Source organism: Nicotiana tabacum, chromosome 4, assembly GCF_000715075.1.
Source record: "Nicotiana tabacum cultivar K326 chromosome 4, ASM71507v2, whole genome shotgun sequence".
Lineage (NCBI taxonomy): Eukaryota > Viridiplantae > Streptophyta > Magnoliopsida > Solanales > Solanaceae > Nicotiana > Nicotiana tabacum.
In genome coordinates, this window is record NC_134083.1 from 135,889,624 (window position 1) to 135,910,433 (window position 20,810).

Here is a 20,810-nt window from a genome sequence, read left to right on the forward strand (position 1 = left end):
ACGGGCCTTACCCTTCAGATGAAAGGTGGTAAAGTCCATCCCATGAGGCTCCAATATCCTCATGTTATGCAGTCTGTCCCTGCACCAATCAATAAAGTCCTGGGGGTCCTCATGTTGCTCACCTCCAAAGGCATGAGGATGAAGCCTGGTCCATTTGTCCAATAGTTTCTGCGGATCGCCGGCCGCAACTGGTCTGGGATTAGGTATAGCTGCTGCAACTGGCTGAGCTCCACCCACGGGTAGTGCGCCCAGGGTCTGATATAAGGCTGTTGCATGCCTTGGAGCCTGAGCGGTAGGGGTCTGTGCTGCCCCTCCTACCTGAGATATGGATGGGTCTACTCGAAATAGGCCAACATGAGTCATAGAATCCATGAACCGCAACATATGGCCCATGACCTCCTGGAATCTCGACGCGGACATGAAATCCACCGGGGCTGGCTCTGCTGCAGGCACCTCGCCCTATTTCTCAATAATAGGATCCTCTACTGGATCCACCGACGGCATAACTGGAGCAACTCAGGGACGTCCCCATCCCTTACCATGGGATGGAGCGCTCCCTCGACCTCTAGCAAGAGGGGGAGCAGCTCCTCCATGGTCTGGAATATCCGCCGCGCATGTTCTCACAATCTGTGAGAGAATAAGAGAAAGATAGTTAGTACCACATTAACTGCAGGATAGGAGATGAAGAAAGAGTAGTTTCCTAACACCCTATATCCTCTCCAAGATAAGTACAAACGTCTCCACACCGATCCGTAAGACTCTATTAGGCCTGCTTATAACTTGTGAGACATATATGAACCTAGGGCTCTAAGACCATATTGTCACAACACAATTCTCATATAGGCCTGCTCATAACTATAGCCATTGTCTGAAATGACAATAGACAGAAATAAATGTGAAGGAGAGACTCTAGGTGTTGCGGAACGGCTCAGGAAGCAGCTCACCACTAGACCTCCGGGTAACGAGGGTGTGCGCCAGTATGTCCACAAGATGCACCTGCCTCAGATCCTGCATGGTTAGTGCAGAAGTGTAGCGTGAGTAGATAAACAACATGTACCCAGTAAGTATCAATTCTAACCTCGAAGAAGTAGTGACAAGGGGTCGACATCGACACTTACTATGGACGACCAATAAAAGTACAGAAGTTCTAAATAAGCATGGGTTATGTAATCAAAATAATAACTAAATAACAAGCAGAAGTAAATAATTCTTTCACATATGGTAAGTCCCAAATTAATTCCATCATGTATACTTTTAACCTCTCAAGCCATGAAATGATATCAAATGTATAATTAAACTCTCAGTATTAACACGCCCGATTATGCCGAGTTCGTACGGCCTGATCCAGAATAATGTGTACACTGCCGAGGGTCGAGCGGCACGAATCATAGATGCATCTATCTACTGCCGAGGCGTTCAGCCCGCTCCATAAGAAGAGAGGATACTTTATAAGCATTTGACTTAAATGTTATTAACTCGCACAAAATTCAAGTACGTGAAATTTTGGTCTTTTACTACTTCCTCTAACAACTCCCAATATGATTCAGGTACTTAAATTAACAAAGGATGCAAACATTACAAGTAATTCATTATTTGGGTCTTAAACTACCCGGACATAAGCATAATTAGTAGTTATGCACAGACTCTCGTCACCTTGTGCGTACGTAGCCCCCACAATTAGAAGCAAACATTGATTTAGAACACCTATGGGGTAATTTCCCTCTTACAAGGTTAGACAAGAGACTTACCTCGTCTCAACATTCACTTTCCAACCTCAAATTTACTCTAAAGCCTCAACTCGGTGCCGAACAATCCAAAACTAGTCAAATGTTTTACAAATCAATCAATATATGTTCAAAAGTTCACATTCTAACTATTAGAGTGATTACCCAACCCCATTTGAAGGATTCCTAAAATTCATTCCCGGGCCCACATGACCGGATTCCGGGAATTTTCGAAGAAAGTTGTTACCCATAACCTCACAAACGCAAACATATAATTTTCAGTCAATTCCATAACCATTATCGTGGCTTAACCCCATTTTGATCAAAACCTAAGTTTTTCATCTAAACACATAATTTTCACAAATTTACATGTTAATATCTACCCATAATCTATGTATTTAACTTACATTAGGTATAATTTACTTCACTTATATAGCTGGGTTGAAATCCCTCTCTGTAAAGCTCCAAAATCACCCAAGTATGGAATAAATGGACTCAAAAATAGCTGAGTCCCGACTTAAATGAAGGTTCTGCCCAGCAGAACTTTCGCACTTGCGGTCCCTGGGCCGCACCTGCGGTACCGTTTCTGCTGAACTAGGTCCGCTTCTACGGAATTCCACAGGCCTAGTCCTGGCCACTTCTGCGGACGGGATCCCGCTTCTGCGGACGCGAAGCACATCTACGGACATCGCGCACCTGCGGCTCTTCATCGCAGAAGCGAGGCCGCTTCTGCGCACGCCTCATCGCTTCTGCGGACCACTGGACAAATGTTCCAAGGCTGCTTCTGCAACCAAATACACGCACCTGTGGGCTCGCACCTGCGGCTTTAATCAGTGCATCGCCCGGATTGCCCCCGAAGCCTCGACCAAACATACCAACAAGTCCGTAAACATGAGACGGTCTTGCTTGAACTCTCGGAATACGGAAAACAACACCAAAACTAAGAATCACATCCCAAACCAAATCGATTCAACTTATGAACTTCAAGTTCTTCCAACTAGCTCCAAACACACCGAATCATACCTAAACTACTCGGAATGACTTCAATTTTTTTTGTTCAGGTCTTAAATAACCACACGGAACTATTCCCAAGCTCGGAATCCCAAACAGACCTCAATAACATCAAAACCTACTACAAACCAAATTTAAGGAACTTTTAAACCTTCAATAAGTCAATATTCAATATTAAGCGTCGAAATGCTCCCGGGTCATCCAAAACCCGATTTGAACATATGCCCAAGTCCAAAATCATCATACCGACCTATTGGGACCGTCAAATCACGGTTACGAGGTTGTTTACTCAAAACATTAACCAAAGTCAAACTTAGCCCTTTTTTCCAACCTTAAGGAACCAAGTGTTTCGATTTCAACCCGAACCCTTCCAAATGTCGAGCTAACCATTCCCGCACGTCATAAAACAATAAAAGCACATACATGGAGTCTTATTTAGGGGAACTGGGACATATAAAGCAAAATGACCGATCGGGTCGTTACACAAAATTTGAAACTAATCACATATATGAACTCGTGGGGTCATGGATAATCGGAATCTACCATTGGACCCTGGTTTTGACGGGGCGAGTCTCGGGTTGACTTTTGTTGACTTTTTGGGAAAAGTATAAAGATCATATCTTTATCTATTGTAATTGATTTCCATAGCATTGTTTGATGATGTTAAGTCGATTTTGGTTAGATTTGAGCCGTGTGGAGGCACATTTTAGGGGTAAAAATATTTCCGGTGGTTGAATTGGCCTAGTTAGGTATCTTGTCTAACATTGTGTTGGAGAAACTACCCCTTAGGAATTAGTATTGATTGTGTCATTTGTTCTTTGTGAAAGCTATGTACACAAGGTGATGACTGGGTACACAGGTTATATGTGATAATTATCCGGTTTAGGCTACTTAGACTTCTTCCATTCTTTAATTGAATGGTCATATCATGTTGTAAATTCTCATAGTCAATCCACTCTTGTTTGTGTTAGTTTATCCTTACATGCCTTAAATGATTTTGTTAATACTTGTTCACATCTTACTTGATATTTTTCTCTTATGCTTTAGTTGAACTTGCTGCCTCTCTCATTGTTATATGTTATCTCTTTCATTGTTGATTATCCTTATTTGAAGTCATCGGTATAAGCTATATATTCTATTGTGAGTTATTCTTATTTAGTTTCGTATTTACACATTATTTTTCTCCTTGTTAAGTTATTAGTGTTGAAGTTGTGAAAGTCGTTATCATATTGAGGTGAAGTGTTAATTGTTGAGACATTTTTCTTGTTGAGAATTTTACATTCATTGTTATTATTGATATTCTTATACACATTATGGTTGAGCCATTTGCTATTGATATGGAAACATTGATAGTGTTGATTATTGGCAAGTTATGACATATGGGCACTTATGGTGTGAGTTATTATTATGATGTGATATTGATGTGCATGCGGTGGTATAAGGATATGGGTTAATGTGCATGCGTCGGTATAAGGTGAGACTTATGTGCGTTGCTTGTAAAGGAATTACGTGAAGCCACGGAGCGTCATAAGGTGGGATAAAGTGCATGTAGTTATTTCGGGAAAAATATTTTCAAAACTATTTAAATGTAAGGCTCACGCTGTGGTATAAGAAAATATGGTGATTGAAATTGAGAAATGTGAATACGAGGCGGTACCCCAATTGTGATTCTTGATATATATACGAGGCGGTACCTTGGTTGTGGTTCTTACTGTGCACGAGGCAGTACCTCATTGTGATTGTTGTTGTTTAACTCATATTGCAAAGAGTTTTTGGTGGAAACACTTCTTGTTGTTTTGTTCTTCCTTGTTCTATCAGTTATTGTCTGTATATAATCATTGTGGTTCTCCTTAATTGATTCCTTTATGTTATCTCTATGCTTACAAATTTTGGTTTTAGTTCATGCTATTAATTTGTTTCGTATCAGTTATTTCTCTGCCTTCTATTATTTATCGTTATTATGTTTTCATATTGTTTATTACATCCTATCAGGTGTCTTAGGCTTGATACTTACTGGGTATCATTGTGGTGTACTCATACTACGCTTCTGCACATCTTTTTGTGTAGATCTAGGTACGTCTGCCCATGCTACACGCTAGAGTTGATTTGAGTAGCTACTTTTGGATACTTCAAGGTATACCTGCTCTACGTCCACATTATTTGGAGTCCCCTTCTATTTTAGACATTCCGCTATTTCTTTCTTGTTTCAATCTGTATTGTAGTTCGAGACTAGTAGTACTATCTTTTAGAGCTTGTGACTCCGTTCCACCAGGTTTTGGAGAACATTTTGACTATTGTATTGTTGAGTTATTATTATAGTATGAAGGTTTTATTTGAAGTTTTGTTAGTATTTCTACTATTTCTCTATGCATGTTAGGCTTATCTAGTCGTAGAGACTAGGTGTGATCACGACATCTTACGGAGCAAAATTAGGGTCGTAACAAGTTGGTATCAAAGCTCTAGGTTCATAGATATTACGTGACATAAGTAGCTTTATTAGAGTCTTGGGGATCAGTACGGAGACCTCTTTACTTATCTTCGAAAGGCTACAGAACTGTTAGGAAATTTCATTTCTTTGATTCCTTATCGTGCAAATTGGTTGACTTCGAAAACTAGACCATTGATTTTCTATTCTCTCACGGATGGTGAGGACACGCACTGCTGGATATGACGATCAGACACCCGCACCCCTGCTAGAGCTGCGAGAGGCTGGGGCCAGGGCAAAGGCCAAGAAGGGGCATATGGTGCAGCTAGAGCACCTGCCCAAGCTGAGATAGAGAACTCACCAATAGCTCCTAAAGGTTATACCAGTACATCATGCTATTCCGGTTCGGCTCGAGGTTAGAGCAGAATTATCTGAGGATGAGCGGCTTAGACTTGAGAGGTTCAAGAAGTATCACCCTTCTACTTTTAATGGTTTGGCTTCAGAGGATGCACATGATTTTCTAGAGGAGTGCCACCGTATTCTCCGCACCATGGGTATTGTGGAGACGAGCGGGGTTTCTTTCACCACTTTCCAGCTGTCAGGAGCAGCATATAAGTGGTTATGGGTGTACGAGGAGTGTAGCCCAGCCGATGCAGCTTCACTTACATAGACTCAGTTTTCAAAGCTGTTCTTGAGAGAGTTTGTTCCTCAAACCTTTCAGGATGTATGGCACACAGAGTTTGGGCAGCTGCGCCAGGGTACTATGACAGTGTCAGATTATGCTATCTAATTTAGTGACTTATCCAGACATGTACCTGCCTTAGTTTCTATAGTCAGAGAGCGAGTCCGCCAATTTGTCGAGAGGCTCAACTATGGTATTAGATTCATCATAGCTAGAGAGTTGGAGACAGATACCCCATATGAGCAGGTGGTATAGATTGCACAGAGGTTGGAGGGTATGCAGGACCGTGAGAGAGAGGACAGGGAAGCCAAAAAGCCTCAAGGTACTAGAGGATTTAGTGGTGGCCATGCTGCAACTACAGCCCGTCATGGTAGAGGCTATGTGAGTCATCCAGTTCACTCAGCACTACCAACTTCTAGTGGTGCTCTGGCTATTCTGAGGTCTCAGGTTGCACACTTTGTTCAGCCACTTTCTAGTTCACCTTCTACACGGGGTGCCTTCAGCGGTCAGTCCAACCAACCAGTCCCGAGCCAGTCCCAGCAACCACGCCCATCGAGAGCTTAATTTGAGTGAGGGGATACCCGTCATATGGTTAGAGACTATTCCAGAGTCAAGAAGGTTGCACCTCCATAGACTACTCAGGCTCCACGGATTCAGTCAGGTCTACATACTTCTCAGGCCATGGTTGCTACCCTAGTTGTCGCTCCACCTGCACAGCCAGCTAGGGGTGGGGGATGGGCGGGTAGAGGTCTCCCTAGAGAGGGAGGCCAAGCCAAATTCTATGTTTTTCTGGGTAGGATGAAGGAAGTTACTTCAGACGCAGTCATTTTAGGTATGGTTCTGGTTTTCCATGGAGATACATCAGTCTTATTTGATACGAGATCCACTTATTCATATGTGTCATCTTACTTTGCTTCATATTTGGATATATCTCGTGATTCTTTAAGTTCTCTTGTTTATGTGTCCAGGCCTGTAGGAGATTCTTTTTTTATGTACAACGTGTATCGGTCATGCTTAGTTGTTATTAGTGGTTTTGAGATCATAGTTGATCTATTGTTACTTAGTATGGTAGAATTTGATGTTATCTTGGGCATGGACTAGCTGTCGCCCTATAATGTTATTCTAGATTATCACGCCAAGACTGTAACATTGGCTACAACAAGTTTGCCACGATTAGAGTAGTGGTGCATTAGATTATGTTTCTAGCAGGGTTGTGTCATTTCTAAAGGCTCACCAGATGGTTAAGAAGGGATGTGATGTTTATCTAGCCTTTATGAGGGATGTCAATGCTGATACTCCTACCGTTGAGTCAGCTCCAGTAGTGAGAGACTTCCCAGATGTATTTCCAGTGGATCTTCCGTGCATGTCGCATGATAGGGATATCGATTTTGGTATTAACTTATTGTCGGGCACTCAACCCATTTCTATTCTACCATATCGTATGGCTCTAGCGGAGTTGAATGAGTTAAAGGAGTAGTTGCAAGAGTTGCTTGATAATGGGTTTATTCAGCCTAGTGTGTCTCCTTGGGCTGCTCTGATTTTTTCTGTGAAGAAGAAGGATGATTCTATGCACATGTGTATTGATTATTGGCAGTTGAACAAGGTTACAATGAAGAACATGTATCCATTGCACGCATTGATGACCTATTTGATTAGCTATAGGGTGCCAAAGTGTTCTCATAGATTGATTTACGATCAGATTATCATCAATTAAAGATTCAGGACCCGTATATTCTGAAGACTGCCTTTAGGACTCGATATGGTCACTACGAGTTCCTTATGATATCATTTGGGCTGACCAATGACCCAACAACATTTATGCACCTGATGAACAGTATATTCTATCCATATCTTGATTCATTCTTCATTGTTTTTATTGACGACATTTTTGTGTACTCCCACAGCCGGGAAGATCATGAGCGGTACTTGTGTAATGACTTGGCCGGTTGTTTTGAGAGTATTAGCCCTGATCCCCTAATTATTGCTCCCTCTATTTCAATTTTTGCTTATGTGACTTGCCGGGGTACTTGGTGTCGTGTCCGGGAGAGTTTCAGAGTGAAATAGGACACATAGTCCCTAATTAGGAAGTTTATGCCGTAGGAGTTGACCGTAGTTTGGCTTGTATGAAGATGAATCCATAATAGAGTTTTGGCGATTCCAATAGCTCCGTGGGGTGATTTTGGTTTTAGGAGCGTGTCTGGGTATTGATTTGGAGGTCCATAGGTCATTTCGGCGTTAAGTGGCGAAAGTTGGAAGATTTTGGAAAGTTTGACCAGGAGTGGACTTTTTGATATCGGAGTCGGATTCCGATTCCGGAAGTTGGAGTAGGTCTGTAATGGCATTTATGAATTGTGTGCAAAATTTGAGATCAATCGTACTTGATTTGATAAGGTTCGGCATCAAATGTAGAAGTTAAAAGTTTATAAGTTCATTAGGCTTGAATTGGGGTGCGATTCATGTTTTTTATGTAGTTGGATGTGATTTAAGGTCTCAAATAAGTTTGTATCGTGTTTTAGTGCTTGTTGGTATGTTTGGTTGAGGTCCCAGGGCCTCGGGTGTGATTCGGACCATGTTCGGCGCATTTCAGATCGTTGAGGAGTTTCTGAATTTGGTGCTTCTGGTTTCCTTCTATGCGATCGCATGGTTTGAACCGCAATCGCGAAGGGGTTTTTATAGTCTGATGGTTTTTACTCTATGCGTTGCAGAGAGAAGTATGCGATCACAGAGGTTTGGCTTGCAGTTAATTGCATACGCGTGGAGAAGTTCGCGTTCGCGTAGTAGAATTGGAAAAGCTGGGGCTGAGGCAGTTATGCTACGCGATCATGTAGCCTGTGATGCGAACGCGATGTTGAGGCAGTGTTATTATCTGCATTCACGTGTGCTTTTGCACGATCGCGAAGCTTTAGTTGAGTTGGGCAGAAATTTATCTTACACGATCACAAGAGGATTTACGCGATAGCGATGTGTAAATAACTGGGCGGCATACTTAAGTTTCAAAATCGAGGGTTTATTTCATATTACACAATTTGGACTTTTAGAGCTAGGTTTAAGGCGAATGTTTGAGGGATTTTCATAGCTATTGTTGGGGTAAGAATTCTTAACTCGTTTTTGATTAAATTCCATAAATCTATCTTTGATTTCATCATTTAATTACAGATTTGGGTTGAAAAGTTAGGGAAAATGGAGGAAACTTCTTAGGTCGAATTTTGGGGATTTGAGCGAGATTTTGGTATCGGATTTGTGTAATTCTTGTATAATTGGACTTGATATCGAATGGGTGTTCGAATTTTAATTATTTTGGTCGGGTTTCGAGATGTGGGCCCAAGTCGACTTTTTGGAGCAAATTTTTAATTCTTAGCTAAGATCATTATTTCATTATTTAAATTAGTTTCCTATACTTATATTTATAGTATTGAATTGTTTTGTCTAGATTCGAGCCTTTCGAAGTTAGAAAAATGAGCGAAAGGCCTTCTAATTGATTGATTGAGCGTGGTTTGAGGTAAGTAACTTGTCTAACCTTGTGTGGGGAAATTCCCCTTAGGATTTGGTACTGTGGCGATAATTTGTGATATGTGAAGGCTGTGTACGCAAGGTGACGAGTGAGTACACGAGCTAAATGTTGGAATTCCGATTTTAGCTACGTAGTTTCCTTTTCATGCCTTAATTGAGTTACTTTAGCATGTTGTAGTCATCATGTTTAGCCTAATTTCACATGTCTACTTGTCTTATCTCCTATTTGTAATTTGTATCACATGTTTAGTTGAATTACTTGCTTTTCTTAATTTCCATATTCATTACTTAACTGTGGAATTCTTTACTTGAAATTGCTATCCTTGAGATATCTTGCTGTTGAGTTTGGTGTTGAATGGCAAGGCTGTGGTTCTTTTGAGGCAAGGTGTAAGTTATGAAATATCCTTTATGTAGTTGTTGTCTTTTGGCTTTCATGTTATTGTTGAGGTGATTGTTTGGTTGTTTACATGAGGTTTCTGCCGTGCTGTTGTCATTGTTGTACGAGGTTTCTGCCGTGCGATTGTTATTGTTTGCACGACATTGCTGCCGTGCCATTGTGATTATTGATACACATGTGGTTATATAAGGTTTGGGTGTTGAAACTCGTGCGGTGAGATAAGGAGGGCTTGATACACGTGGCTAGTAGGGGAACTACTAGAAGCCATGTGGTGTGATAAGGTGGGCTAAAACGCGGGATGCTATTTTGGGAAAATGATCTTCAAAACCAAATATAAAGGCTCCCGCGGTGATATAAGGAAAGATTGTGAGTTATTTTATGATTCGGGACTATGAGGCGGTACTTCGGGAGTGACCCTGTTGATCTTCTTTATTTGCTGTATTGTTTTTTTGTTGTTACCTTAACATGTAAAATTCTTGTTTTCCTTTCGTGTTGTATTAGCTTTCCTTGATTCCATGTTGTTACTTCCCGTAAATTCTTTATTATTCACTTCACTGTCATTTTTATTATATCATTATATCTTCTGTTTGTTTCTTATTATCTCCAGTAGGGTCTTGACCTGACCTCATCACTACTCTACCGAGGTTAGGCTTGGCACTTACTTGGTACCGTTGTGGTGTACTCATACTACGCTTTTGCACATGTTTTGTGTAGATTCAGGTACATCCTATCAGCCTCGGTATTAGCGCATTGAGTTGCTTGTCCTTTGGATAATTCAAGGTACACCTACCCGCATTTGTAGGCCTCAGAGTCCCCTTCTACCATGTTCTTCCTTATTTCTTTATATTTTTGATAGACATTGATATGTAGGATTGTTCAGCATTGTATCTAGAGCTTGTGACTTGTATTTACACCGGCTTTTGGGAGATGTACATATTGAGTTACATATTTCATTTCATATTATTGTTGACGTTTTGAGATTTAAATTATTATTCCGTTATTCCGCATATTTTGTTAGGCTTACCTAGTCTTAGAGACTAGGTGCCATCACGACATCCTACGGAGGGGATTTGGGATTGTGACAAGTTGGCATCAGAGCTCTAGGTTCATAGGTGTTATGAGTCACAACCAGGTTTAGTAGAGTCTCGCGGATCGGTATGGAGACATCTGTACCTATCTTCGAGAGGATATGAATCTGTTAGGAAAAACTTCACTTCTTTAATTCCTTATCGTGCGAAAGCTTTGACTTCAGATCCGAAATTTATGTCTTTCTATTATCTCACTGATGGTGAGGACACGTACAATTGGATGAGATGACCAGACACCCGCGCCCCCTACTAAAGCCATGAGAGGCCGAGGTTAGGGTAGAGGCCGATGACGTCCATGTGGTGCAGCCAGAGCACCCGCACGAGCTGCTACAGAGGATCCACCAGTTGGAAGGCAGGCACCTGAGATGCCTGTTACTGCACCAGCTCTTCATGAGACCCTCGCCCAGTTTCTGAGCATGTTCGGCACCTTGGCTCAAGTAGGGATGATACCACTTGCTCCTACCACATCTCAGATCGGGGGATGAGCACAGATTCCCACCACTCGTACCCCAGAGCAGCGGTTTCAGGTTGATCAGGTCCAAGATGTCATACTGATGCTGCTGGTAGCCCCAGTTCAGCCCAAGGTTAGGGCAGCAATTTCTAAGGGGGAGCAACTCAGGCTCGAGAGGTACAAGAAGTACCACCCTCCTACTTTCAGTGGCTTGGCGTCAGAGGATGCCCAAGTTTTCTTGAGGAGTGCCACCGTATCCTCCGTACTATGGGTATTGCGGAGTCTAGTGGGGTTGCTTTCACTACGTTCCAGCTTAAGGGAGCGGCCTATCAGTGGTGGCAATCATATGAGTTGGGTAGTTCGGCCGAGGTAGCTTCACTCACTTGGACTCAGTTCTCAGATATGTTCTTGAGGGAGTATGTTCCCCAGAGTCTCAAAGATGCACGACGCGCAGAGTTTGAGCAGTTGCGCTAGGGTTCTATGACCATGTCAGAGTCTGAGGTCCGGTTCAGTGATTTGGCTAGGCATGCACCAGCCCTAGTTGCTACTATTAGACAGCAGGTCCGTCGATTTATCGAGGGGCTCAACCCTAGTATCAAATTTAGCATGGCCCAAGAGTAGGAGATGGACATAACATACTAGCTGGTAGTAGGGATCGCTAGGAGATTGGAGGGTATACTGACCCGGGAGAGAGAGGAGAGGGAGGCCAAGAGGTATCGAGAGTCTGGCACATATAGTGGTACCCGTGCCTCAGTTGCAGCTTGTCATGGTAGGGGGGCCTATAAGATTATGAATAAGCTATTTATTCTCCGTCCTTTTGAATTAAAAAAATCGAGTCACCCTGTTCATTCAACACTTCCAGCTTCTAGAGATATTCCGGCCACTCTTAGGCCTCACGCTCTCTATTATGCACCACCATTTTCTAGTGCACCTCCTGCACGGGGTGCTTTCAACAGTTATACCAGCCGATCAGGCCTGAGCTAGCCCCAGTAGCCACGCCCTCCGAGAGCTTGCTTTGAGTGTCGTGACACTCATTATATGGTGAGGGATTGCCCCAGACTCACGAGGGGTGCACCTCCAAAGACTACTTAGGCTCCGCGTGCTCCACCGGGTCCTCAGTCCATGGTTACCGTACCGGTTGTCACTCCACCTGCATAGACAGCTTGAGGTGGAGGTCGAGCAGGTAGAGGTCACCCTAGAGGGGGAGGCCAGACCATATATTATGCTTTTCCTGCTAGAACGGAGGTAGTTGCATCAGACTCAGTCATCACAGGTACTGTTCCGGTTTGTCATAGAGATGCATCAGTATTTTGTGATCCGGGCTCCACTTATTCCTATGTGTTATCTTATTTTGCTCCGTATTTGGGTATATCCCATGATTCTTTGAGTTCTCCTATCTATGTGTCCACACCCGTGGGAGATTTTATTGTTGTTGACCGTGTGTATCGGTCGTGTTTGGTTGTTCTTAGTGGTTTTGAGACCAGAGCCGATTTACTATTGCTCAGTATGGTAGATTTTGATGTTATTTTGGGCATGGACTAGTTGTCTCCCTATCATACTATCCTTGATTGTCACGCAAAGACTGTGACGTTGGCTATGATAGGCTTGTAACAATTAGAGTGGAGATGTACTTTAGATTATATTCCTAGCATGGTTATTTCATTTCTAAAGTCTCAATAGATGGTTGAGAAGGGGTGTGATGTGTATCTGGCATATTTGAGAGATGTCAGTGTTGATACTTCTACCGTCGAGTCAGTTCTGGTAGTGAGGGATTATCCAGATGTATTCTCGGTAGATCTTCCGGGCATGTAGCCCGACAGAGATATCGACTTTGGTATTGATTTGTTACCGGGCACTCAGCCCATTTCTATTCCACCCTATTGTATGCCCCAGCAAAGTTTGAAGAGTTAAATGAGCAGTTGCAAGAGTTGCTTGCTAAGGGCTTCATTCAGCCCAGTGTGTCACCTTGGGGTGCTCCAGTCTTATTTGTAAAGAAAAAGGACGGTTCTATGCGAATGTGTATTGATTATCGCCAGTTGAACAAGGACGGTTCAATGTGTATTGATTATCGGGAGCCAGATATCCTGAAGACTGCCTTCAGGACTCGGTATGGACATTACGAGTTCCTTGTAATGTCTTTTGGGCTGACCAATGCCCCAACAACATTCATGCACTTGATGAACAGTTTATTTCAGCCCTATCTTGAATCACTCATCATTGTGTTTATTTACGACATTCTGGTGTACTCCTGGAGCCAGGAGGATCAGGAGCAGCACCTGAGGACTATGCTTCAGACCTTGAGAGAAAAGAAGTTGTATGCAAAATTTTTAAAGTGTGAATTCTGACTTGATTCAGTGGCATTTTTGGGTCATATAGTATCGAGTAAGGGGATCAAGGTAGATCCGAAGAAGATTGAAGCAGTGTAGAGTTGGCCTAGACCGTCTTCAGGTACTGAGATCCGGAGTTTTCTTGGTCTGGCAGGGTATTGCTGTCGATTTGTAGAGGGTTTCTTGTCTATTGCAGAACCTATGACCAGACTAACCCAGAAGGGTGCTCCGTTCAGATGGACTAAAGAGTGTGAGGAGAGCTTTCAAAAGCTCAAGACAACTTTGACCACAACCCCAGTGTTGGCGTTGCCTCCGGGTTCGGGGACTTATACTGTGTATTGTGATGCGTCGCGCATTGGTCTCGACACAGTGATGATGCAGGACGGTAGGGTGATTGCCTATCCTGTCCATGACCTTGAGTTAGCAGCTATTATTCATGCCTTGAATATTTTGTGGCACTATTTGTATGGTGTCCCTAGTGAGGTCTACACCGACCACCGGAGTTTACAACATCTGTTCAAACAGAAGGATCTTAACTTGCGGTAGCGGAGGCAGTTAGAGTTGCTTAAGGACTATGATATCACCATTCTATATCATCCCGGAAAGGACAATGTGGTGGCCGATGCCTTAAGTCGCAAGGCGGAGAGTTTGGGCAGTTTAGCATAACTACCGGTACCAGAGAGGCCATTAGCCTTGGATGTTCAGGACTTGGTCTACCAGTTTGTTACATTGGATGTTTCTAAGTCAAGCCGAGCCGTGCGATGCCAAAGATGTCACTATTTGAGATGACGGTGTATTACGGATGCAAGGCAAGCTATGTGTGCCCAATGTAGATGGTTTGCGTGAGTTGATTCTCCAGGAGGCTTTCAGTTTGCGGTACTCCATTCATCCAGGTGCCTCGAAGATGTATCAAGACGTGAGGCAGCATTATTGGTAGAGGAGAATGAAGGACATAGTGGAGTATGTATCTCGATGCCTAAATTGTCAGCAAGTGAAGTATGAGCATTAGCGGCCAGGTGGATTGCTTCAGAAGCTAGAGATTTCGTAGTGTAAATGGAAGCAGATAACTATGGATTTTGTTGTTGGGCTTCCACAGACTCAGAGAAAGTTCGATGCAGTTTGTGTGATTGTGGATAGATTGACCAAGTCAGCTCATTTCATTCCAGTGGTGACTACTTACTCTTCGGAGCAGCTGGCTCAGGTTTATATTCACGAGATTGTCAAGCTTCATTGCATGCCGGTATCTATCATCTCTGACCGGGGTACACAGTTAACATTGCGGTTTCTAGAGAGTCGTACAACAAATGCGAGATATGCAGTCTGACACCAGAAACAAACATGCATTAGTTATTCTTCTAAGTCCACAATCACTCCGTAGCCTATCCGAAACTCACCCGAGTCCCTCGGGCTCCAACCCAAACATGCACACAAGTGTAATAACGTCATACAAACTTGATCGCATGATCAAAACACCAAAATAACACCTATAACTATGAATCAGACACCAAAACAATGAGATTTTCAAAGAAACTTAAGAACTTTAAATTTTTAAACTGGACATCTAAATCACGTCAGATCAACTCCGTTTTGCACCAAATTTTGTAGATAAGTCATAAATACTGAAATGAACTTATACCAAGTTCCAAAATCGTAATCCGAACGCGGTAGAAACAAAGTCAACCTACGATCAAACTTAGGAATTCTTTAAACCTTTAAACTTCTAGTTTTTAATAAATTATGTTAAATTAAGTTAGAGACTTCTAAATTCGATTTCGGGCAAATGCCCAAGTTCCAAATCATGATACGGACCCACCGAGACAGTCAAAATACTGACCCGAGTCCGTTTGCTCAAAACGTTGACCGAAATCAACTCAAATGAGTTTTAAAGCACGATTTCACATTTTCATCAATTTTCTCATAAAAACCTTCCGAGAAAAGGACACGGACGACGCACACAAATTGAGGAAGGCTAAACAGAGCTATTCGAGGTCTCGGAATACAGAAATGAAAGGTGAAACTACAAATGACCTATCGGGTCATCACAGATATGTTTAATATTCTTTAATATTGAACATGGAATAAAATGCAAATACTAAATCAAGTGACATGGCTTGTTACACACACACACACACACACATAACAAGTTGTCCACTAGCGGCTTGTTTGGATTATTGTTACATGTTATTTTATAATGCATCGTATTGTATTGTACTGCTTTGTATTGTATTATTTGATGAACACAATGTTTGGATAGATTGTAACGTTTGTCGTCGTTTCATGATATCACACACTAACAATATGAAGAATAAACTTGTAATATTGCTAAGAAAAAATAGGATACAGAGTAGAATTATTATATAAAAAAGTAGGGTAAGTGATAAAATATGATTATTTAATAATAAGGAAGGGCAATATGAGAGAAAAAAGTAAGAAAACGACGTCACTATACCAAATCCGTCGTTTCATAAAGTGACACTTTTCGTCGTTATGTAACGATGGATTTAACGATACGATACAATAAAATTAAGTAACAATCAAAACAAATATTGTATTTGAAGTAACAATACGATACAATACAATATGTAACAACCATCCAAATAAGCGGTAGGAGATATGAGAAACAATTCATGTACTGCTTCTTAATTGACATCTAATAATTATCTTATCTATAAGGTTTAAATGTTAAAGTAATTTGTATATAATCCAAATAACTCAAATCACAATTTCATATTTGTGTCCATGCATCGTGCGGGATACTAATACTAGTATGTAGTTATTATCGTACAAGATGAACTTCCTTTAGAACAAATTCCACAATACTAGGCTAATAGTAATTTTTAAGTTTGAAATTTATGATTACCTGGTGTTTACTCTAAAAACGGATAAAAATTGAATTTATATGCGCTTTTAAGGATACGTGATATAACTTGGCACAAATTAAGAGAATATATTAATATTGAATTTGACGATAAAAGAAATAAATGCAAACTAAACGAATCGAATAGCCTTGGCCCTCGAGTTTGAACACCCTTGAACCACAAGAAGTTTTAAATGATATAAGAGCAGAGTAACAAGATAATGAAAGCTAGAAAAAGACAGTATATTGCTTTATGTTGCGTAAATGTGATCCCCTTTACAAATGATGAGACCCCCTTTATATAGTATGAGAGTCCCACTCTTGATACAGTTCTAAATGAAGTAAGAAATCTCATGATTGGCTAATTAATCGGCCTATCCTTGATACATGCCAAGATCTCCGCAGTGATCTACGCTCGATCGCGGATATTTCGTCTTTCTGTTATCCGACTCAGCAAATTTCCCTCGATCTCGCCTGATCTCGATTTTGTTCGGTCCCAGGGTCTCGAGCTTGGCGATATAACTTCACACCTCGGTTCGATACGACTCGAGGTAGGACCTTAATCTATCATATTTCAGTCTCGATTAGTCAAGCAGGGGGCGAGCCCGGTTTTGACTGTATACACCCAAAAGGAAGGAATTATCCTCATATTTTTTGGTGTGTACTTAATATATAGTTAGCCTTTAAACAAAAGTGTTTAGCAAATGGAGACATAATTTACTTCTTATTTTTTCTATTTTTCGCATAGAAGCTCTATGGAGATTATAAAAGTATTTTTAAGATTAATTAGTCAAACACAAACTATTTCTTTTTAAAAATATATTTTAGAAAAGTACTTTTAAGAAAAAAAGAGAGGGAAATTTAAAGCTAAATCTTTTGTTTAACTGAAATAATAGAGCAGTATTTATTATTTATTGTTGCGCACATGATAGACATGAATGGTGTGTCTACATGACAATATATAAGTTAAAATGAAATAATTTTAGAGCTGAGCCATTTGTTGGACATTTATGGGATAACAATCATGTAAGGACCCTGAATATGCCTTCCTAGCAAGAATTTGATTCACAGCTTGTGTTGGATGGAAGGCATCCCAAAAGAGGTATTGATCTCTATTGAAGCAAGGCACTGACAATGGAAGACATGTTATTCGCCTCCCAACGCCACAGCATCCTCTGTCCTTTACTTCAAACCCTGCAACGCTACAACCATGAGAATTAATAGCACCATTCTCTAATAAGACAGGTTATTGGATGTTTTTTATCTTACCATAAACAGAGGCATTGTTGAATATCTCGATAAATCCTCCAAAAGTATTGCCGTAAATAAAGATGGAGTGAGGGTTATCTTTGTTTAGCTGATCAACAAGAAACCTAAGTTGTGAATTAAACATCCCAATCATTTCATTCACAATAGAGACACACTTTCCTGGTGGAGCAAGACCAGTTCCAACTTGGCTAGGGATACAACCCAGTGGTCCAATTGCTCCCAATAAGAACTTCCTTAGTCCTATAGCATGAAGTGCCTGCAAATAATGGACAAATTAAACTCAGAATTAAACCCTAAAGTAAAAGTTTTTTTTTTTTTTTTTAAAAGAGGGGTCAGTACGTATTACCAAGATTTGCCTAGAGTAATGCTTTATGAGGAGATCAGCATAATCTCTAGGCTTGTAATTGGAACTCGTTGTGTACAATGAAGGTTGCAAATAGTTGTTGATGTAGTCATTGTTGCCAAGGTTCATTACAACCAACGACGTTGCAAGATAATAGCTCAAGTCTTGCTCTTCCATCTGCTGTTTTAGTTGATTCAAGGTATCTTCAAAATTTTGAATCTGTTGATTCAAGCTGAACCTTTCTCCCTAGTTAAAAAAAACATCTAATGTTATAAGCAATAGGAGTTTTAGGAGAAGAATTCATTTACGATTTCTTTTTGAATTTAAGAATTGAGAGTTAGCTCACTTTGACGAGTATCGATCATCACCTAATTTTATACGTACAAAATATTTTCATCATCACATCACTCTATCATCTTTTTAAAAGTTCATTACAAGTAGCAGCCCATATGAAGTGTAGGTTAGAAACCTAGAAGATATAATAATTAGCCTATTAAAATTAATTAAATTACATTTTGTAGTATAAGAATCTTTTGTTTCCTTTTTTACAATTGCAGTGGATATAATTTATAGCCTGTTTTTTTTCTTCCAAATTTGAAGTGTTTGGCAAAGCTTTTAGAAGAAAATAAAAGTGCTTGCAAAAAACAGTTTTGGAGAAACAGAAAATTATAGTCTTTCCCCAAAATCACTTTTTGGAAAAATACTTTTGAGAAAAATACACTTAGAAGTATTTTTTAAAAGTTTGGTCAAATACTAATTGCTGCTCAGAAGTGCTTTTCAAATTAATTAGTCAAACACAAACTGCTTTTCACCAAAAATACTTTTGAAAAAAAGGCTCTGCTCAAAATAACCTGATTTTTGAAGTTTGGCCAAACAGACTATTAAACTCATAAAAAAAACTATAAAAGAAAGGTTCAAGGTAAAGATTGATGACAAATTATACAAGATTATGGCCTGTCTCGTCTAGAATTCCGGCTGCAGCTGAAGCATAATTTACGCCTTTCGAAATATCACTACCCATGGCGATAGTAGCTGTATAAGCTGGAATTAGAGGAAGTCCTAGCAGATCACCTACAAAATTTAACAAGATTAATTGTAGATGAATGTAATAGAGAAAATATATGAGCAAATCCAAATTACCCAAATAATCTATCATGGTTCTTCCATTGCAAAATCTCCCAGTGGGCCCTATAAAATCAACTCCATATGGTACATAATTAGCCTTTGCCAAAGAGTTTGGGAGATAGTTATTATTTCCAGGATCTATAAGTGAATCCCCAAAGGCGAACAAAGCTGTGAACTGTGGCACTGCAATGGCTTCTTGAAAGGAAAGAATAACAAGGAGAGCTAAATTGTACAAGAAAAGAACATTCCATGTCATAAACTGGCCCTCCATTGTGTGTTCTTTTATCATATCCAGTGCGTTCACTTCTGATGCTTTCCTATTAAAGAACATTAACAGAAAGGGGTGCTGAGAATGATAGCAATCATCAACTCTTTTTACTTTCTTGCTTTAGGTTAACAATTTTTCCCTTCTTTCCTCCCTATATCCTTGCATGTTTTTCGATTCACTTTTATTTCAGTTATATTTTGCTTATTATCTTCTTTTTTCGCCATTTGTTTGATGTTGTCCAAACTTAGTTGTACTTTCTAAGGGTGCCTACATTCCCATGCCATATCAATGTTATGGTATTTATATGATGAAATGTGCTAGTTAAAAATTCGTCCATAATTTGAAAGAAAATTCTTGATTGTTTGGGATGTGTAAGTTGTAGGAATAGTGTGAGCTTGCCATGCATCTTTTAGCCTGCTATTTAATGTTTAGTCATTGTTTAACATATTGAGAAAAAATAACTAATTTTAGTTATAATAAACATTAGAGGCCATATTACTTAATTTAGAAAACGCTCTCTTTCTCTCATCAAAAAATCCTAATACGGTTGACCCATAAGTTTCCTACCATGGCCTCTCCCGCTGGTGGTTCATCTGCTTACTAAAACTACTAAACCACTCACAAACTATATTGTTGTACTTGATCCATTCACATCTACCCAAAAACCCGATCCTATAGTCATTAGACACATTACGTACCTGTATGGAGAACCAATCATTACTTGAACAAAGAAAGAGTTTGATCGATTAATGATTAAAGAAAACATATAAGTTGTTGTGATTGCTAGAGTTCACAAATTTGAATGGGAGTTGACTTTAATGACATTGGATTCAGATTGTTTTTTCGGAACTTGGAACATGTTCATTTTATCAATTGAAACTTGTGTGTAAAGTTTTTGTTACGACTCGAAAATTCCACCCTAGGGACCGTGATGACGCCTAACATTCACTTGTTAGGCAAGCCAACGTTAGAATAGTTTATCCTTTTTTAACAGTTCATATTGAATAATAATAACGAAACTGAAATAGCTGAAATAAATTCTGAAGTAAAGTGCGAAACCATGATATCTAAAATATTTAATACAACCCGAATCTAGTGTCACAAGTGCATGAGCTTCTAGAAGTTCTACATATATAGTCTGAAATAAATACAACTATTTCGAATGAAATGAACAGTAAAAGAGGAAAGAGGAAAGAGGAAGGGGACTTGTCTGCGGACGCCAACAGATCTACCTCAAGTCTCCGAATGTGATAATCCGAGCTAGTGCACCTCACGTACAGCTGGGACCAATACCAAAATCTGTACAAGAAGTGTAAAGTGTAGAATGAGTACA

The 20,810-nt window shown here is 40.4% G+C and overlaps 1 protein-coding gene across 1 annotated transcript; it reads right to left on the reverse strand.

Moving 5' to 3' along the window:
• Positions 1-17,454: 17,454 nt before the first annotated feature.
• LOC107815230 (GDSL esterase/lipase At5g08460-like) lies at positions 17,455-20,195 on the reverse strand. The gene is made up of 6 exons (XM_075251065.1): positions 20,176-20,195; positions 19,225-19,526; positions 19,028-19,155; positions 18,088-18,330; positions 17,742-17,997; positions 17,455-17,666 (listed from the first exon to the last, which is right to left on the reverse strand). Exons 1-6 carry the CDS (start codon positions 20,193-20,195, stop codon positions 17,455-17,457), a joined length of 1,161 nt encoding a protein of 386 aa, XP_075107166.1.
• Between the last annotated feature and the right edge of the window lie 615 nt (positions 20,196-20,810).